At 35.6% G+C, this 14677-nt stretch overlaps 2 protein-coding genes and 1 long non-coding RNA gene across 3 annotated transcripts; all 3 read left to right on the top strand.

Annotated features, from left to right (window-relative positions):
* The first annotated feature begins 481 nt into the window (after window positions 1-481).
* On the top strand, window positions 482-2365 carry LOC145606153 (uncharacterized). Its single transcript, XR_014105223.1, has 2 exons — window positions 482-619; window positions 1101-2365. It is a non-coding gene; the product is annotated as an uncharacterized LOC145606153 (long non-coding RNA).
* Window positions 2366-6659: 4294 nt separating this feature from the next.
* On the top strand, window positions 6660-7626 carry LOC145604444 (putative serine/threonine-protein kinase PIX13). Its single transcript, XM_081660335.1, has 4 exons — window positions 6660-6669; window positions 6766-6896; window positions 7073-7184; window positions 7295-7626. Exons 1-4 carry the CDS (start codon window positions 6660-6662, stop codon window positions 7624-7626), a joined length of 585 nt encoding a protein of 194 aa, XP_081516461.1.
* A 2059-nt stretch (window positions 7627-9685) lies between these two features.
* On the top strand, window positions 9686-10959 carry LOC145603437 (germin-like protein). The gene is made up of 2 exons (XM_081659346.1): window positions 9686-9809; window positions 10409-10959. Exons 1-2 carry the CDS (start codon window positions 9686-9688, stop codon window positions 10957-10959), a joined length of 675 nt encoding a protein of 224 aa, XP_081515472.1.
* The last annotated feature ends 3718 nt before the right edge of the window (window positions 10960-14677 follow it).

Below are 14677 nucleotides of genomic sequence, written 5' to 3' on the forward strand. Positions count from 1 at the left end.
CCTAGAATTAAGTTAAAACATGTACTTGTAATCGAAGTCGGCGGTAAAAGAAAATAATAAAAGTTAAAAACGTGCTTCAATATGATTAAGGACATTAAGGGCATGTTCGCATTTATTGAGCTGAACTGAACTCTCAACTGATTGAAGCTGAACTGAACTGATTGGAGTTGAACTAAATAGAGTTGAACTGATTGGAGCTGAACTGATTAGATTGGAGCTGAACTAAATAGAGTTGAACTGAATATTTTATGAGAGAATGAAATTGAGAGCTGAATTGATTAAAGCTGAACTTAATTGAACTGAATTGAAATTAAGCGTCAATTTAAAATGATTTAACTTACCGCGATCAAAAAGAGATTCATTCACAAATCTACACTAACCTTCTAAAAATCAAACTAAGATAGTGGTGTAAATTGACTATATTGTTGAGAATCTTGAGATGCTCTTTCTAATTAATTAGCAAATCAAATTTGATCATCTTTTGGATTTGTAACCTAAACTTTCTTCTGAATTAATTAGCAATCACTTCAAACTTTCAAAGTCAGACTTCAGCAATTTTACTTGAGCTTCCCCTGCCTTCTCATTCAATCTATCAAGATCAATTCACAGAGTTTTACAGGTAGTTTCTTTATCCCCCAACTCAAACTATTCAAAATTTAATTCAATTTCTTGCTCATTTACATCACTTAATGGTGGAACTACAACTTTTCGAGTTGTAATTTTGTGTTTATCAACGTTTTGCAGTATAAAGTTTTTAGCTTTGCTGTAAGAAAGTTCAACTTCATGGGTATTGCATAATGCATACCACCTGTTTGATAAAATGACAAAATGAATCATTGTAATTTGATTTATGTACCCATTTGACTCTTCAATGATATTTTTCTGAGATACCCGAATTGAAAACCTGTAGAATCACATTTTCATCAAAATTATTACTCCATTTTGCTGAATAATTTGATTAATGTTTGTTGTAATTTGTAAAGATAGTTCATTTTCCAATATTATGCACTATACCTCTATATTTATTTGGATAGATTCATAAAATGCTTATTGTTGGCTGTAAAGAATGATATTGATCTCTTTTTTCTTTTCTATTGTAGTTGCTGCAATAATTTTGGGGGTGAATGAACTAAAAAAGGAGTAGAGATGGTGATGTGTTATCCTTCAACACCTGGAAAGCTGGCAGTGACTATGGGATGCTTTCTTGGTGGTATTTCATTATTTGTTGTTGGTGTACATTATTCTTACAAGAATGTTGCTCCGCAGCAAGCTCGAACGAAAGCTCGAAGCGATTTTGTTAGGGAGCATCTTAGGAAGAAGCATGGCTTTGGTGAGAAGAAAAAATGAGGCAGAGTGCCTTTTGCTTAATTTACTAGTTCTGTTTTTTTCCCATATAAACATGATGATTATGTTGATTAATGGTAGCCTTACTTTTGATGCAAGAATCAAAATTAAAATTTTCGCCTTGTAATCTTTGATTGAGTTTTGAGTGGAAGTTCCATTCGAATACACAATGTGATTATTCACTAAGGTTTAGCTTTTAGTAGTAAAGACTGAAGATTTTGTTTCAGGCTTTCAGCTTTACATACTTTTATATTCACTGATGGATGAAGAGTGGTGCCATGGATGTTGTAGGGTTCAGAGAAACCTCACTAGTGACATGGTTTGCAATTTTGTTTTGGTACTATGATTGTTGTACGGACAGGAGAGGTGGGAAGATTAGTGATTCAGTTATGAAAAAGTGTAGCATGCCTTCTCAAATTGGTATGCTGAACTAAATGGTTGTTGGAGTTGGGTTCTCTGCAATGAGCTGCACAAGCATAGTTTCTGCTCTTTTGGGTTGAGCTCACAAGATATGTGGATCACAGATGATTCAAAAGGACGCAGTACTAAATGGAAATGCATCAACAATCAGAAAGAGCAGAAACTCTCTGCGAAAGAGAGTTATCTGCTAAAGATGATCTATCATTTTTGAAGCTCGAGGTATATCTTAATGGCTATTGGTATTTGTGTCCAACCAAGAGGTTGGGATCAGTAATATTTGATGCTCTTAAGTGGTTCAAGTGCCTACTTTATGCAGTAGACATAATGGGCACATAAAGTCATGAGTCATGAAGGTACAGTCTCTGTCTTGATAGAAGATTTAAGATTGTTGAAAAAGCCAATACTTTAGGTAATGGCAGATAAGACCCCAGATTTGTTCTTACTTTCTTGTGATATTAGAAGAAATAGCTCAGAGCTGGTTCTTGCTAGGGGGTTATGTAATGGAAGAGGAAATGAAGAAGAAAGCATTGGGTAGTGCCCTTGTTTTCCTTTCCTGTATATTAATATAAGAAGTGGGAATACAATCGTTTATATTCTTTGACTCCTGCATACTCTAATACCTCTTGAATCATTGCTTCTTAATAATGAGAAACAGTCCTGGTTATAAGGAAAGTATATCAGACTTCTGGACAATATAACTATCAATAACTATGCCAGGGCTGAGCTGTTAATGAGAGCATTGCCTGTTTTTATGCTAGATTGCTTGCTATTATTGTCAGATTTAGTTTGATACTTGTAGGGCTTATTGATGTATTTTTATTTTATTTTATTTTTTACACTGGTTAGATTGATGAATGAGCAATATATTATCAAAGTTTGTTTTTCAATTCTGTGTTATTTATGGAGCATCTATTTCAGCTTCCCTCCCCCTCAGCGCCTCAAGTGACACTGCATCTGGCATCCCTCTGCTAACAAATTACAAATGAATGTGTTATGCATAGGTTCAGATGCAAAAGGTATCAGAGGAATGATAGACATTTCATATGAATTTCAGTTCTCGAGTCCACTGACATTAGAATTTTAATTAACTTTGGAGTATACATAGAAACATTTGGATATTCCCTAACAAGTTAGTGATCATCAAAAAACTAGCATCTTCTGTGCACAAATTCGGCCAAAAAATACAGGTGCTGAAGTCTGTAGGTATAAAAACCTCACTGATTAAACTTTCAAATCCACTCACAGACAATCACATTGGCATTTTTATAGATGTTTTTGGATGTTATTTTGACAAAGAGAGTAGAAAATCACTGATTTACTCATGGTATCTGTGCTTTTCATTGATTAAAACATTATTCAGGTTTTCACTGATTGATCTGCACAGACATTCTCTCCGACTTTCTACCACACCCATTCTTTCAGGATATTATGTGGAGTTCATTTTCTCTCTGTTTTAACCCTGTTTTTCAGAATCTCTCACCATGTTTTCATTTTGTGATGTCCTTTTGAATCCAAAGAAGTTGAAGAAAAAGCTGGATATGAGGGTGGCTTGAAGATTTTTCAGTATGGGCTTTAAACAACTTCATTTCTAAGTGGCTTCTTTACAAGGGTGTTCAAGGGGTTTATAAAAGAGTGTATCATCTTTGTCTTTGTCCTTGTCTGATTCGAACCTTGTGGCAATCAAGGTGTATCACGAAATACTTACATAAAACTATGGCAGGTAATTAGTCATATTGCCCTTTTGAATCATATTTTTGAGAGTAAGAACAAAATGTTATAAACATCTTGAATATTAAAGTAGACCAGAGTAGCCTGCAGCTCGATTAGGCACCCCCAATAAAAAGTTGTATCTGTAATGCCTGTGAAAATAGCCCTTAGCAGTGGCACCGTCTGTGTTATGTTGGTGATAGGCTGGTTAGAAAGGTTTCCAAACAATGGATTGGAGTAATATTGTTCGTTAGTATAATGTTGGGGGGGGGGGGGGGAAACCAACATAATTAGTGCATTTTAATCCATTGTTACTGTCCTGATATGCAATGGTGGCGGTTTAGGATATGCCTTAACTGTAGTTGGGTGGTTGTGAATGCTATTGATTGAACCTCTTAGATTATTACTGATGTTTGCTGTTTATTTCAGTTAAGCTACTTGATAAAAAAAAAAAATTAAAAAAAAAAAGGATTGAAATTGTCATAAGATAATTTGTGTTAATTCGAGTATCTTGTATAATGGACTGTTGATACTCCTGATCACTTGTGCTCATCTCCTCTCTCTCAAGTCTCAACTTGGAATGACAATATTTCCTCACATTGGTTTCTGCTTCCAAAGATGTAATCTGAACTAAATTTATTGGGAAGATTGTCACACCCTATCCTGGTTGGCTACTTAGGATATGCTGGGCAGGTGAGAAACTTTTTCTAGTGTGTGAATATATGGTCAAAGACTCAAAGGAAGCTTGAATAATCTGTTCAAAAGTAATCAATTTATTTAACCAGTTGATTAAATTATCAGTTTATTACACTATCATAATTCATGCACATAATTTTTTTGATCAATGCTCCCTTGATATTTTCAGGGTATTCCTCTGGAGATGGACTTAGTTGAAACGCTGAAGCGAAGGTTTGAGAGCAGCTGAAGGCTCTTCTTTTTTTTATTTACTTAGGAAGTTCACACAAAACTTTGCTGGACCAGGTCTTCAAATGTACTTCTGATAAGGTAAAAAAAAATATTGTGCATATGTTTAAGCTTTTATAGTAATATTGCTGGAAATTATCTTAAGGAATAAATGACAGTTTGAAAGAGTATATTTTGTGTATTGACTGATCAAACCTTTTGTTCAACCTGTCTAACTCGAGAATTATTGGCATATTTCAAATAATCCGTGGCTGACTTATTAGTTCTCACTCTTTGATCAAGCCCCAAATTACACTCCAAGGTTATCAGTTTTTGACTTAGGAAAGTTGAGACCAGAAGACTCAGATCTCCACAACACGTTTTTTTTTTTTTTTAATCCCTGATCTCGAGTATGTAGAAATTGATTTATGTTGTTTCTACATGTTTCTCAATCTTTGCATGACAAAATTTGTAAAGGTCTTTTGATATTCCCAAATCAAATTAAACGAATTTGATATTGTTAACACCACTAGTTGTGTACTTGTCAATTGTAATTTGATTGTAATTCTACTTTTGACTTGTAGATATCTAAAACCCCTCCAAAATATTCTTGACAAGGGAAAATTGATCATACATTGTGGTCTCTTTACTGGAATTGCCAAAAAAAATATGTGCTCTGTATATGCTAGAAAATTCACAATTTAATAAAAGTTGTGGTTCTTATAGAGTATTTAGTTATTGTTTTTATTATTATAAGCATCATTTTGATAAAGTGATTCGAAGATACGAAGAAAGTTCATGCAGACACTAATAAATCAGGTCAAATTCAACTAGGTTAGCCAAAATAATCAAGACATTGATGTCTATCTGTGTTTTACTCCTGAACTAGATGTACTCAATTAGGGGAAAATCGGTCAACCAACAGTCCAATATGACGCGTTGTCAAGTCTTCTAATTAACACTAGTCACAGATTGTGACCATAGTAAAGTGAATATTTCCTTAAATGGAAATTCATCTTCATGACTGTATGGTTAAATGTCTATTACTACTTTCCTAAAATAGCTTGAAAGAATTCATCTTACTTCTGTTCCATTCTCTCTTTTGCTATCAGAGTGCATTGTACCCTGAGACTGCAAGAAAGTGTGTTCATTTATTGCTAAGAATTTGAAGGTACGAAGAAAGTTCATGCTTACAAATAAATCAGGTCAAATTCATCAAGGTAGCCAAAATAATCAAGTCATTGAGTCTATCTATGGTTTACTTCTAAACTGAAGTTACTCAATCAGGGAAAAATCAGTCAACTAATATGACCCTTTATTCAATTCTTCTAATTAACACTAGTCACTGATTGTGACCATAGTAAACTGAATATTTCCTTAAATGGAAGTCCATCTTTATGACTGTATGGTTTGATGTCTATTTCTACTTTCCTAAAGTAGCTTCAAATAATTATGTCCATCTCTTTTGCTATCAGAGCGCATTGTATTCTGAGATTGCAAGTATGAGTATGTTTTACTGCTCATTATTTCTAGTACTATATATAATTCTATACTTCATTGTAAGCTTCTCAACTTCATCTCCTTTGCTTCACTTTATTTCAGTAGTGATTCATTCTTCTTCTTGTTTTGTGTAACATCATGTTGTCTTGTTTGTATGGTGTTTTAAAAAGAAAAGAATTGGAGCAGAAAGCACCAGATAGTGAGATGGGAAATTCCAGCAGTAGCTTGAGGGTATTCCGATACAATGAGCTTAAAGAGGCCACCAAGAACTTCAGCTGGAAGAGGCGTCTCTCTGATAGACAAGTGTACAAGGGCTTTATGAACAAGGTAGTTCTTGCTCCGTCATCATCTTCTTCCACCTCGAAAATCTTTGTGGTTATCAAGGAATATGTTGATAGTATTCAAGATAAAAATTGGCAGGTAATTATTTAGCAATACAGAAAACCTCTTATTGTAATTTTCAGATTGTTGCTACATTTTTGGATGAATGGAATGAGTAGATTTGATCAATCTAATTGTTTTTTCGATTTCTTCTGTACATAATGTAGGATGAACTGAACTTCTTGGGAAAACTTTCTCACCCAAACTTGGTTCGCCTATTAGGATATTGCTGGACAAAGCAACAACAACTCTTCTTAGTGTCTGAATATATGCCCAAAGGGAGCTTGATAATCATTTGATCAATGGTAAGCAGTTGAAATATTACGAAGTATTACTATGCTTATTAGTAAAGTTTTAGGGTGTTGGTGCCGAAGAGTTTGATCAAATTTCGTGTACATCAATTTATGGCATTCTGTACACCCAAAATATGTTACTCCCAACGTTTCTTATTACAAGGCATGCTGATCAATGTCGTCCAGCTAATAAATTTGGATTTTAATTCCTCTGCAGGTACACTTAGTTGGGATCAGCGGATGAACATAGCTTTGGGTGTAGCTCAAGGCCTAGCCTTTTTGAATAGTTTTTCCGACATACCATGGGTGTACGACTTCTTTAGGCCCTCAAGAATACTTCTTGATCAGGTACAAAAAAATTAAAGTATGATAATATACCAGTTTGGATTCTGTATTGTGGTTATAGTCAATATAGTGTGAAGATCATTATGATATCATCTAATGATAAAAATAAGTTGAAAATGTATGCAAACTTTATGGTATAATATGTAACTTTCCTGGTTCTTCTCGTTGTGATCGTCCAGGATTATAATGCAAAGATATCAGTCTTTGGCTTACCTAGAAGGGAAGAAAACTCGGAAAACCACATTTCTTATTTTAAAGGTCCAGAGTATTTTTTTCCAGATTTCTTAAATAGTAAGTATTGTTTTTCAATGTGTAAATCGCAGTCTTTGCATTTCCTAATTCGTTTCGTATTTCCTTGTACTTACTAAACTTATGTAATTTGTCTGATTGTAAAACTGCAGCAGGCTGGAGAACAAATCATAGCGTTGTGTATAGTTTTGGGGTGCTATTATATATGATGCTAATAGGCATTCATCGTGCTAAAGATACAAATTGGGAGTATTGGATCGAGCAGCTCTCAGTCTCCAACAAGGCACAACTCGAGAAAATTATTGACCCGTGTTTGAAGGGACAATGTACGCTTGAAGTAGCTATGAAGGTAGCTCAATATACTAGCAATTGCCTCAGTGTGCGGCCTGCAAAGAGTGCAAACCGTCCGTCTATGCAGGAGGTAGCATCTGAGTTTGCTCAACTGCTGAAAGCAGCACCTAATAGCTATGGTGATTCAAAGTAGTAGCTTAATAAGTATCCCATGGTTGTACATAGGTGGTTCGATAATTGGTCCTGAAACGTTCAGAATCATAAATATTTTAAAGCATCAGATTAAAGGTAGTTTCATAAGGGATCATTACTATAATGAAATGCATCAACAAACAGTAAGATTACTCACTGCGGAAGTGGATTTTTTGCTTATAATTTTCTCTCATGTTGGAAGCTCAAGGAATATCTACATGGCTATCATCAGTTCCCGGGTTTAACCAAGAAGTCGGGAGAAGAAATATTTGATGCTCTTAAGTGGTTCAAGTGCCGTGACAGAATAGCACAGAATGACAGAAAGTCATAGATGTAATCTTTGTCTTGATAGAAGCTTTAAGATTTGTCGAAAAGCCATTACTTTAGGTATGGCTGATAAGACCTCAGCTTTGTGTTTTGCTTTCTTGTGATATTAATGAAGAATTATCTCAGACCATGGTTTTTGCTAGAAACAGATGGTTTGAGCTTTACAGCATTATGTTTCAAATCATTGTTAGTGTAATGAAAGTGGAAATAAAGAAGAAATCATTTATATTCTTTGACTCTTGCATACTTCAATACATCTATTGAATCATTGTTGCTTGATAATAATTTTTTGCAGAAAAAAAGTTCTAGTTATAGGGAAAGTATAGCAGACTTTTGCACCAGTATAACTATGCCAGGAGGCCTAGGACTGAGCCGTTTGTACGAGCAGTCGAGCATTGCCTGTTTATATGCTCGATTGCTTGCCAATATTCAATAGTAATTCATTTCCTTTGCTTCACTTTATTTCAGTAGTGATTCATTCTTCTTGTTTTGTGTAACATCATGTTGTCTTGTTTGTATGGTGCTTTAAAAAGAAAAGAATTGGAGCGGAAAGCACCAGAGTGTGAGGTAGGAGATTCCAGCAGTAGCCTGAGGGTATTCAAATACAATGAGCTTAAAGAGGCCACCAAGAACTTCAGCTCGAAGAGGCGTCTCTCTGATGCACAAGTGTACAAGCTAAGGGCTTTATGAAAGAGGCGGTTCTTGCTCCATCATCATCTTCTTCCACCTCGAAAATTCTTGTGGTAGTCAAGGAATATGATGACAGTATTCAAGATAAAAATTGGCATTTGCAATACAGAAAACCTCTTATTGTAATTAAAGTATGATAATATAACAGTTTGGATTCTGTATTGTAGTTATATAGTGTGAAGATCATTATGATATCATCTAATGAAAAAAACTAGTTGAAATGTATGCAAAATTTATGGTATAAGTATGTAACTTTTCTGGTTCTCCTCCTTGTGATCAACCAGGATTATAATGCAAAGATATCAGTTTTTGGCTTACCAAAAATCCCAAGGGAAGAAAACCTGGAAGACCACACCTCTTAGTTTAAAGGTTTAGAGTATTTTTCTTCAGATTTCTTAAATATTACGTATTGTTGTTTTTCCATGTCTAAATCGCGGTCTTTGCATACCTTGTATGGCGCGCAGGCCTTCTCAAAATAATTTGTTTAACATCGGATTGTAGTTTAAACTATACACAAATTATTTATGATTGAATCTTGTAAGGCGCGTTAAATAGCTAATGCCTAATGCCTTATAAACAAAATGAAAAATTGTATACCCATCACATTTTTTTTTAATTGGTATACCCATCATATTAGACAAATCTATCATACGTATTATTAATTAATTATCTCTCAATTATCATGAACAAATCATACGTACTATTATATTAGACAACTCATACGTACTTGCTTAACCAGCACACCATATTAGACAAATCATACGTATTATTAATTAATTTTCTCTCAATTATCATGAACAAGAAAATCCAAAAAGACTTAATAGCCATCAGCTACCTCTATAAATTAATATATCATGTTACTCCCGAATTTCGACAAACTTAAATATACATTAACAATTAAACAAGTTGAAAGTTAGTAATTATATTAGATTTAAAATTTGATTATTTCTGCTATAAAAGGACGTATCATTTGCCATGCTAAGACCATCACAATCTAATCATCTCATAATTTAAAGTCTTGATCAAATCAAAGAAAGATAATTATGTCACCTAGTAAAATTATAGCATGCCTCTGTCTTCTAACAGTTGCTAACTATGTTGCTTATGCTACTGATCCAACTCAGCTTCAAGATTTTTGCGTTGGGGTTAATAACCCCATTGATGGATGTAATTTTCTAACTCTATCTTTGTTTATATTTACATATATTATACGTTAATTAGCTTGATATAAGTATAATACTGGAAGGAAATCTCGGGTTACAAAGATATGTCCTAATCACGTTAGAAAATCTCAAAAGATAATTCACACAATATATCTTTGTGTAGCAGAATATCTATTGTAAATTCTATCAAATATCAATATGTAGTGGTTTTTCAGTGCGGCTGGTCACATGGTGCGGTAGGGTTACTTGTATTCTGGGGTTATTTGTAGGGTTACTTGTATTCTGGGGTTAGTTGTATGGGTTACTTGTATTTTGAGTAACCCCTACAATTAACCCTAGACCAAACCAGTAACACCCTATTAGTAACCCCTAACCAAAACCAGTAACACCCATACAAGTAACCCCTGAATACAAATAACACCAACAAATAACTCCTGCAGTACCATGTGGCCAGCCGCATATATACAAAAATTTGTGGATTAGATATCAAATTTATTAGTAATATAATGTTGTGTCAAAAAAAGTTTATTAGCAATGGGATCAAGTCATATATACTAAAAGTACGTACTAATAATGGTTTGATCTTGTTATGTTAACATGCAGTGTTTGTGAATGGATTGTATTGTAAGAATCCCATGAAAGTAGAGCCAGAGGATTTCTACTTTAAAGGGATTGACAAGAGAAGAAACACAAACAACCAAGTTGGTTCAAATGTTACGCGAGTCACTGCAGCTACCATTCCAGGGCTTAACACACTTGGTGTGTCAATTGCTAGGATTGATTTTGCACCATTCGGTGTAAACACTCCTCACACACATCCTCGTGCTACCGAGCTAATCACTGTTCTTGAAGGAACAATCTATGCTGGTTTCGTAACCTCTAACCTTGCCAATGGCGACAACAAAGTATTCGCCAAGGTGCTTCACAAAGGAGACATATATGTTTTCCCACAAGGGCTAATTCATTTTGAGGCGAATCTTGGAAAAACACCGGCAGTTGCCCTTTCTTCTTTCAGCAGCCAAAACCCGGGTGCAGTCACTATTGCTGCTGCTATGTTTGGTTCTAAGCCATCTATTGATGTTGGTGTTCTTGCTAGGTCTTTCCAACTTGATGCTAAAATAGTAAAGAAGCTTCAGTCGCTTAGATTTGGATAAGTCCCTAATTTCTTGCTGATTTTGGGAGCTCTACTCAACTACATATTTTTAAATTTTTATGTGATTATATTGTTGTTTCATTCTTGTATAATAAATTAATCACAATTTGTGTGGTCTTGTTTTTCATTTAATAAAAAACATTTAAATTGAGAAACCTCTGTTTTTTTTGTTTGATTGTACATGGATAATAGTCTTCAATTTTGGGATTGTTTGACATATTTTCGCCCGGAAAAAAAAATTGCTCAGATGTTTATCATGGTCCCTAATACTCCCCGGGAGTCCAGTTGGCTGGATGGAACCATCCGATTTACCTTAAAACGGACAATTTAACCTTTCGAAATTTGCACCGATTTCGTGAACTCAACCTTACCAAGGACGATTTTGACAACATATGATAGTCATATATGGTTCCAAACAGCATTATATGACCCTAAGATGTATCTCTTAGAGTCTCAAGACTTTTCGCCACCGGATCTCGTAACATCAAAAATACCTCAAAAAGCATGGATAGCCTTCAAATTTGAGATTTTTTTGACCCGGAAATAAAAATTGCCCAGATGTTTACTATTGTCCCTACTACCCTCCGGGAGTCCAAGTGAGTGGGTAATTAAAACAGTCAATGTACCGGTTTGAAACTTGCACCGATTTCGTGAACTCAAGTCTACCACGAACATTTTTGACAACATGTAATGGTCATATATGGTTCCAAACGGCATTATATGACCCTGAGATGTATCCCCTAAGGTTTCAAGACTTTTCGCCACCGAGTCCCGTAACATCAAAAATTCCTTAAAAAGCGTGGATAATAGCCTTCAATTTTGGGATTTTTTGACCTTTTTCGCCCAAAAATAAAAACTGCCCAGATGTTTACCATGGTGCCTAATATCCTCCGGGAGTCCAATTGGGTGCGTGGAACCATCCAATTTGCCTTAAAACGGTCAATGTACATGTTTGAAACTCGCACCGATTTCGTGAACTCAAGCCTACCATGGACATTTTTGACAACTTATAATGGTCATACATGATTTCAAACTGCATTATATGACCCTGACATATATCCCCATTTCTTAAGACTTTTCGCCACCAGGTCCCGTTACATCAAAAATTCCTAAAAAAGCGTGGATAATAGCCTTCAACTTTGGGATATTTTGACCTTTTTTTGCCCAAAAATAAAATTTGCTCAGATGTTTACCATGGTCCCTAATACCCTACGGGAGTCTAATTGGGTGGGTGAAACCATCCAATTTGCCATAAAAAAGTCAATTTACTCGTTCGAAACTTGCACCGATTTCGTGAACTCAACACTACCACGGACATGTATGACAACATATAATAGTCATATATGGTTCCAAACGAAATTATATGACCCTGAGATGTATCCCCTAAGGTCTCAAGACTTTTCTCCACCAGCTCCCGTAACATCAAAAATTTCTTAAAAAGCATAGATAATAGCCTTCAATTTTGGGATTTTTTGACCTTTTTTCGCCCGGAAATAAAAATAGCCCAGATGTTTACAATGGTCCCCAATACCCTCCAGGAGTCCAATTAGATGGGTGGAACCATCAAATTTGCCTTATAATGTCCAATACACCCGTTTGAAACTTGCAACGATTTCGTGAACTCAAGCCTACCACGGACATTTTTGACATTATATAATGGTCATATATGGTTCCAAACGGCATTATATGACCCTGAGATGTATCCCTTAAGGTTTCAAGACTTTTCGCCACCGGATCCCGTAACATAAAAAATTACTCAAAAAACGTGGATAATAGCCTTCAATTTTGGGATTTTTTGACATTTTTTCGCCCAGAATAAAAATTGTCCAGATGTTTACCATGATCCCTAATATCATCCGGGAGTCCAATTGAGTTGGTGAAATCATCCAATTTGCCTTAAAACGGTCAATGTACCTGTTCGAAACTTGCACTGATTTCGTGAACTCAACACTACCACAGACATGTTTGACAACATATAATAGTCATATATGGTTACAAACGGAATTATATGACCCCGAGATGTATCCCCTAAGGTCTCAAGACTTTTCTCCACCAGGACCCGTAACATCAAAAATTTCTCTAAAATCATGGATAATAGCCTTCAATTTTGGGATTATTTCACCTTTTTTCGCCCGGAAATAAAAATTTCCCAGATGTTTAGAATGGTCCCCAATACCCTCCGGGAGTCCAATTAGGTGGGTGGAACCATAAAATTTGCCTTAAAATGGTCAATATACCCGTTTGAAACTTGCAACGATTTTGTGAACTCAGCCTACCACGGACATTTTGACAACATATATGGTTCCAAAAGGCATAATATGACCCTGAGATGTATCTCCTAAGGTTTCAAGACTTTTCGCCACCAGATCCCGTATCATCAAAAATTCCTCAAAAAACGTGGATAATAACCTTCAATTTTGGGATTTTTTGACATTTTTTCGCCCACAATAAAAATTGTCCAGATGTTTACCATGACCCCTAATATCATCCGGGAGTCCAATTGAGTTGGTGAAATCATCCAATTTGCCTTAAAACGGTCAATTTACCCGTTCGAACCTTGCACCGATAACGTGAACTCAAGCCTACCACGGACATTTTTTAGAACAGATGATGGTCATATACGGTTCCAAACGGCATTATATGACCTTGAAATGTATCTCCAAGGGTCTCAAGACTTTTCGCCACCGGATCCCGGAGCATAAAAAATTCCTCAAAAAGCGTGGATAATTGCCTTCAATTTTGGGATTTTTTTTACCTTTTTTCGCCCGGAAATAAAAATTGCCCAGATTTTTATCATGATCCCTAATACTCTTCGGGAGTCTAAATGGGTGGGTGGAACCATAAGATTTGCCTTAAACCAGTCAATGTACCTGTTCGAAACTTGAACCGATTTCGTGAACTCAAACCTACCACGGACATTTTTGACAGCATATAATGGTCTTATATAGTTCCAAACGGCATTATATGACCCCGAGATGTATCCCCTAAGGTCTCAAGACCATTCACCGCCGTATCCCGTAACATCAAAAATTCCTCAAAAAGCGTGGATAATAGCCATCAATTTTAGGATTTTTTGACCTTTTTTCGCCCGGAAATAAAAATTGTCAAAATGTTTACCATGACCCCTAATACCCTCCCGGAGTGCAATGGAGTTGGTGGAATTATCCAATAATCCGCCTTAAAACAATCAATTTACCCGTTCGAAACTCGCACCGATTTCGTGAAATCAAGCTTACCACAGACATTTTTGACAACTTATAATGGTCATGTATGGTTCCAAACGGAATTATACGATCCTGAGATGTATCTCCAAGGGTCTCAAGACTTTTTGCCACCGGATCCCGTAACATCAAAAATTCCTCAAAAGGCGTGGATACAATAGCCTTCAATTTTGGGATTTTTGACCTTATTTCGCCCAAAAATAAAATTGCACAGATGTTTATCATGGTCCCTAATACCCTGCGGGAGTCCAATTGGGTGGGTGGAATCATCCAATATGCCTTAAAACGATCAATGTACTTGTTTGAAACTTGCAACGAAATCGTTAACTCAAGCTTACCACGGACATTTTTGACAGCATATAATGGTCATATATGGTTCCAAACGTAATTATATGACCCTGAGATGTATGCCCTAGGGTCTGAAGACTTTTCGCCACCGTATCCCGTAACATCCAAAATTCCTTAAAAAGCGTGGATTAATAGCCTTCAATTTTGGGA

The sequence above is a fragment of the Chenopodium album genome, chromosome 22 (assembly GCF_948465745.1).
Source record: "Chenopodium album chromosome 22, dcCheAlbu1.1, whole genome shotgun sequence".
NCBI classification, from domain to species: domain Eukaryota; kingdom Viridiplantae; phylum Streptophyta; class Magnoliopsida; order Caryophyllales; family Amaranthaceae; genus Chenopodium; species Chenopodium album.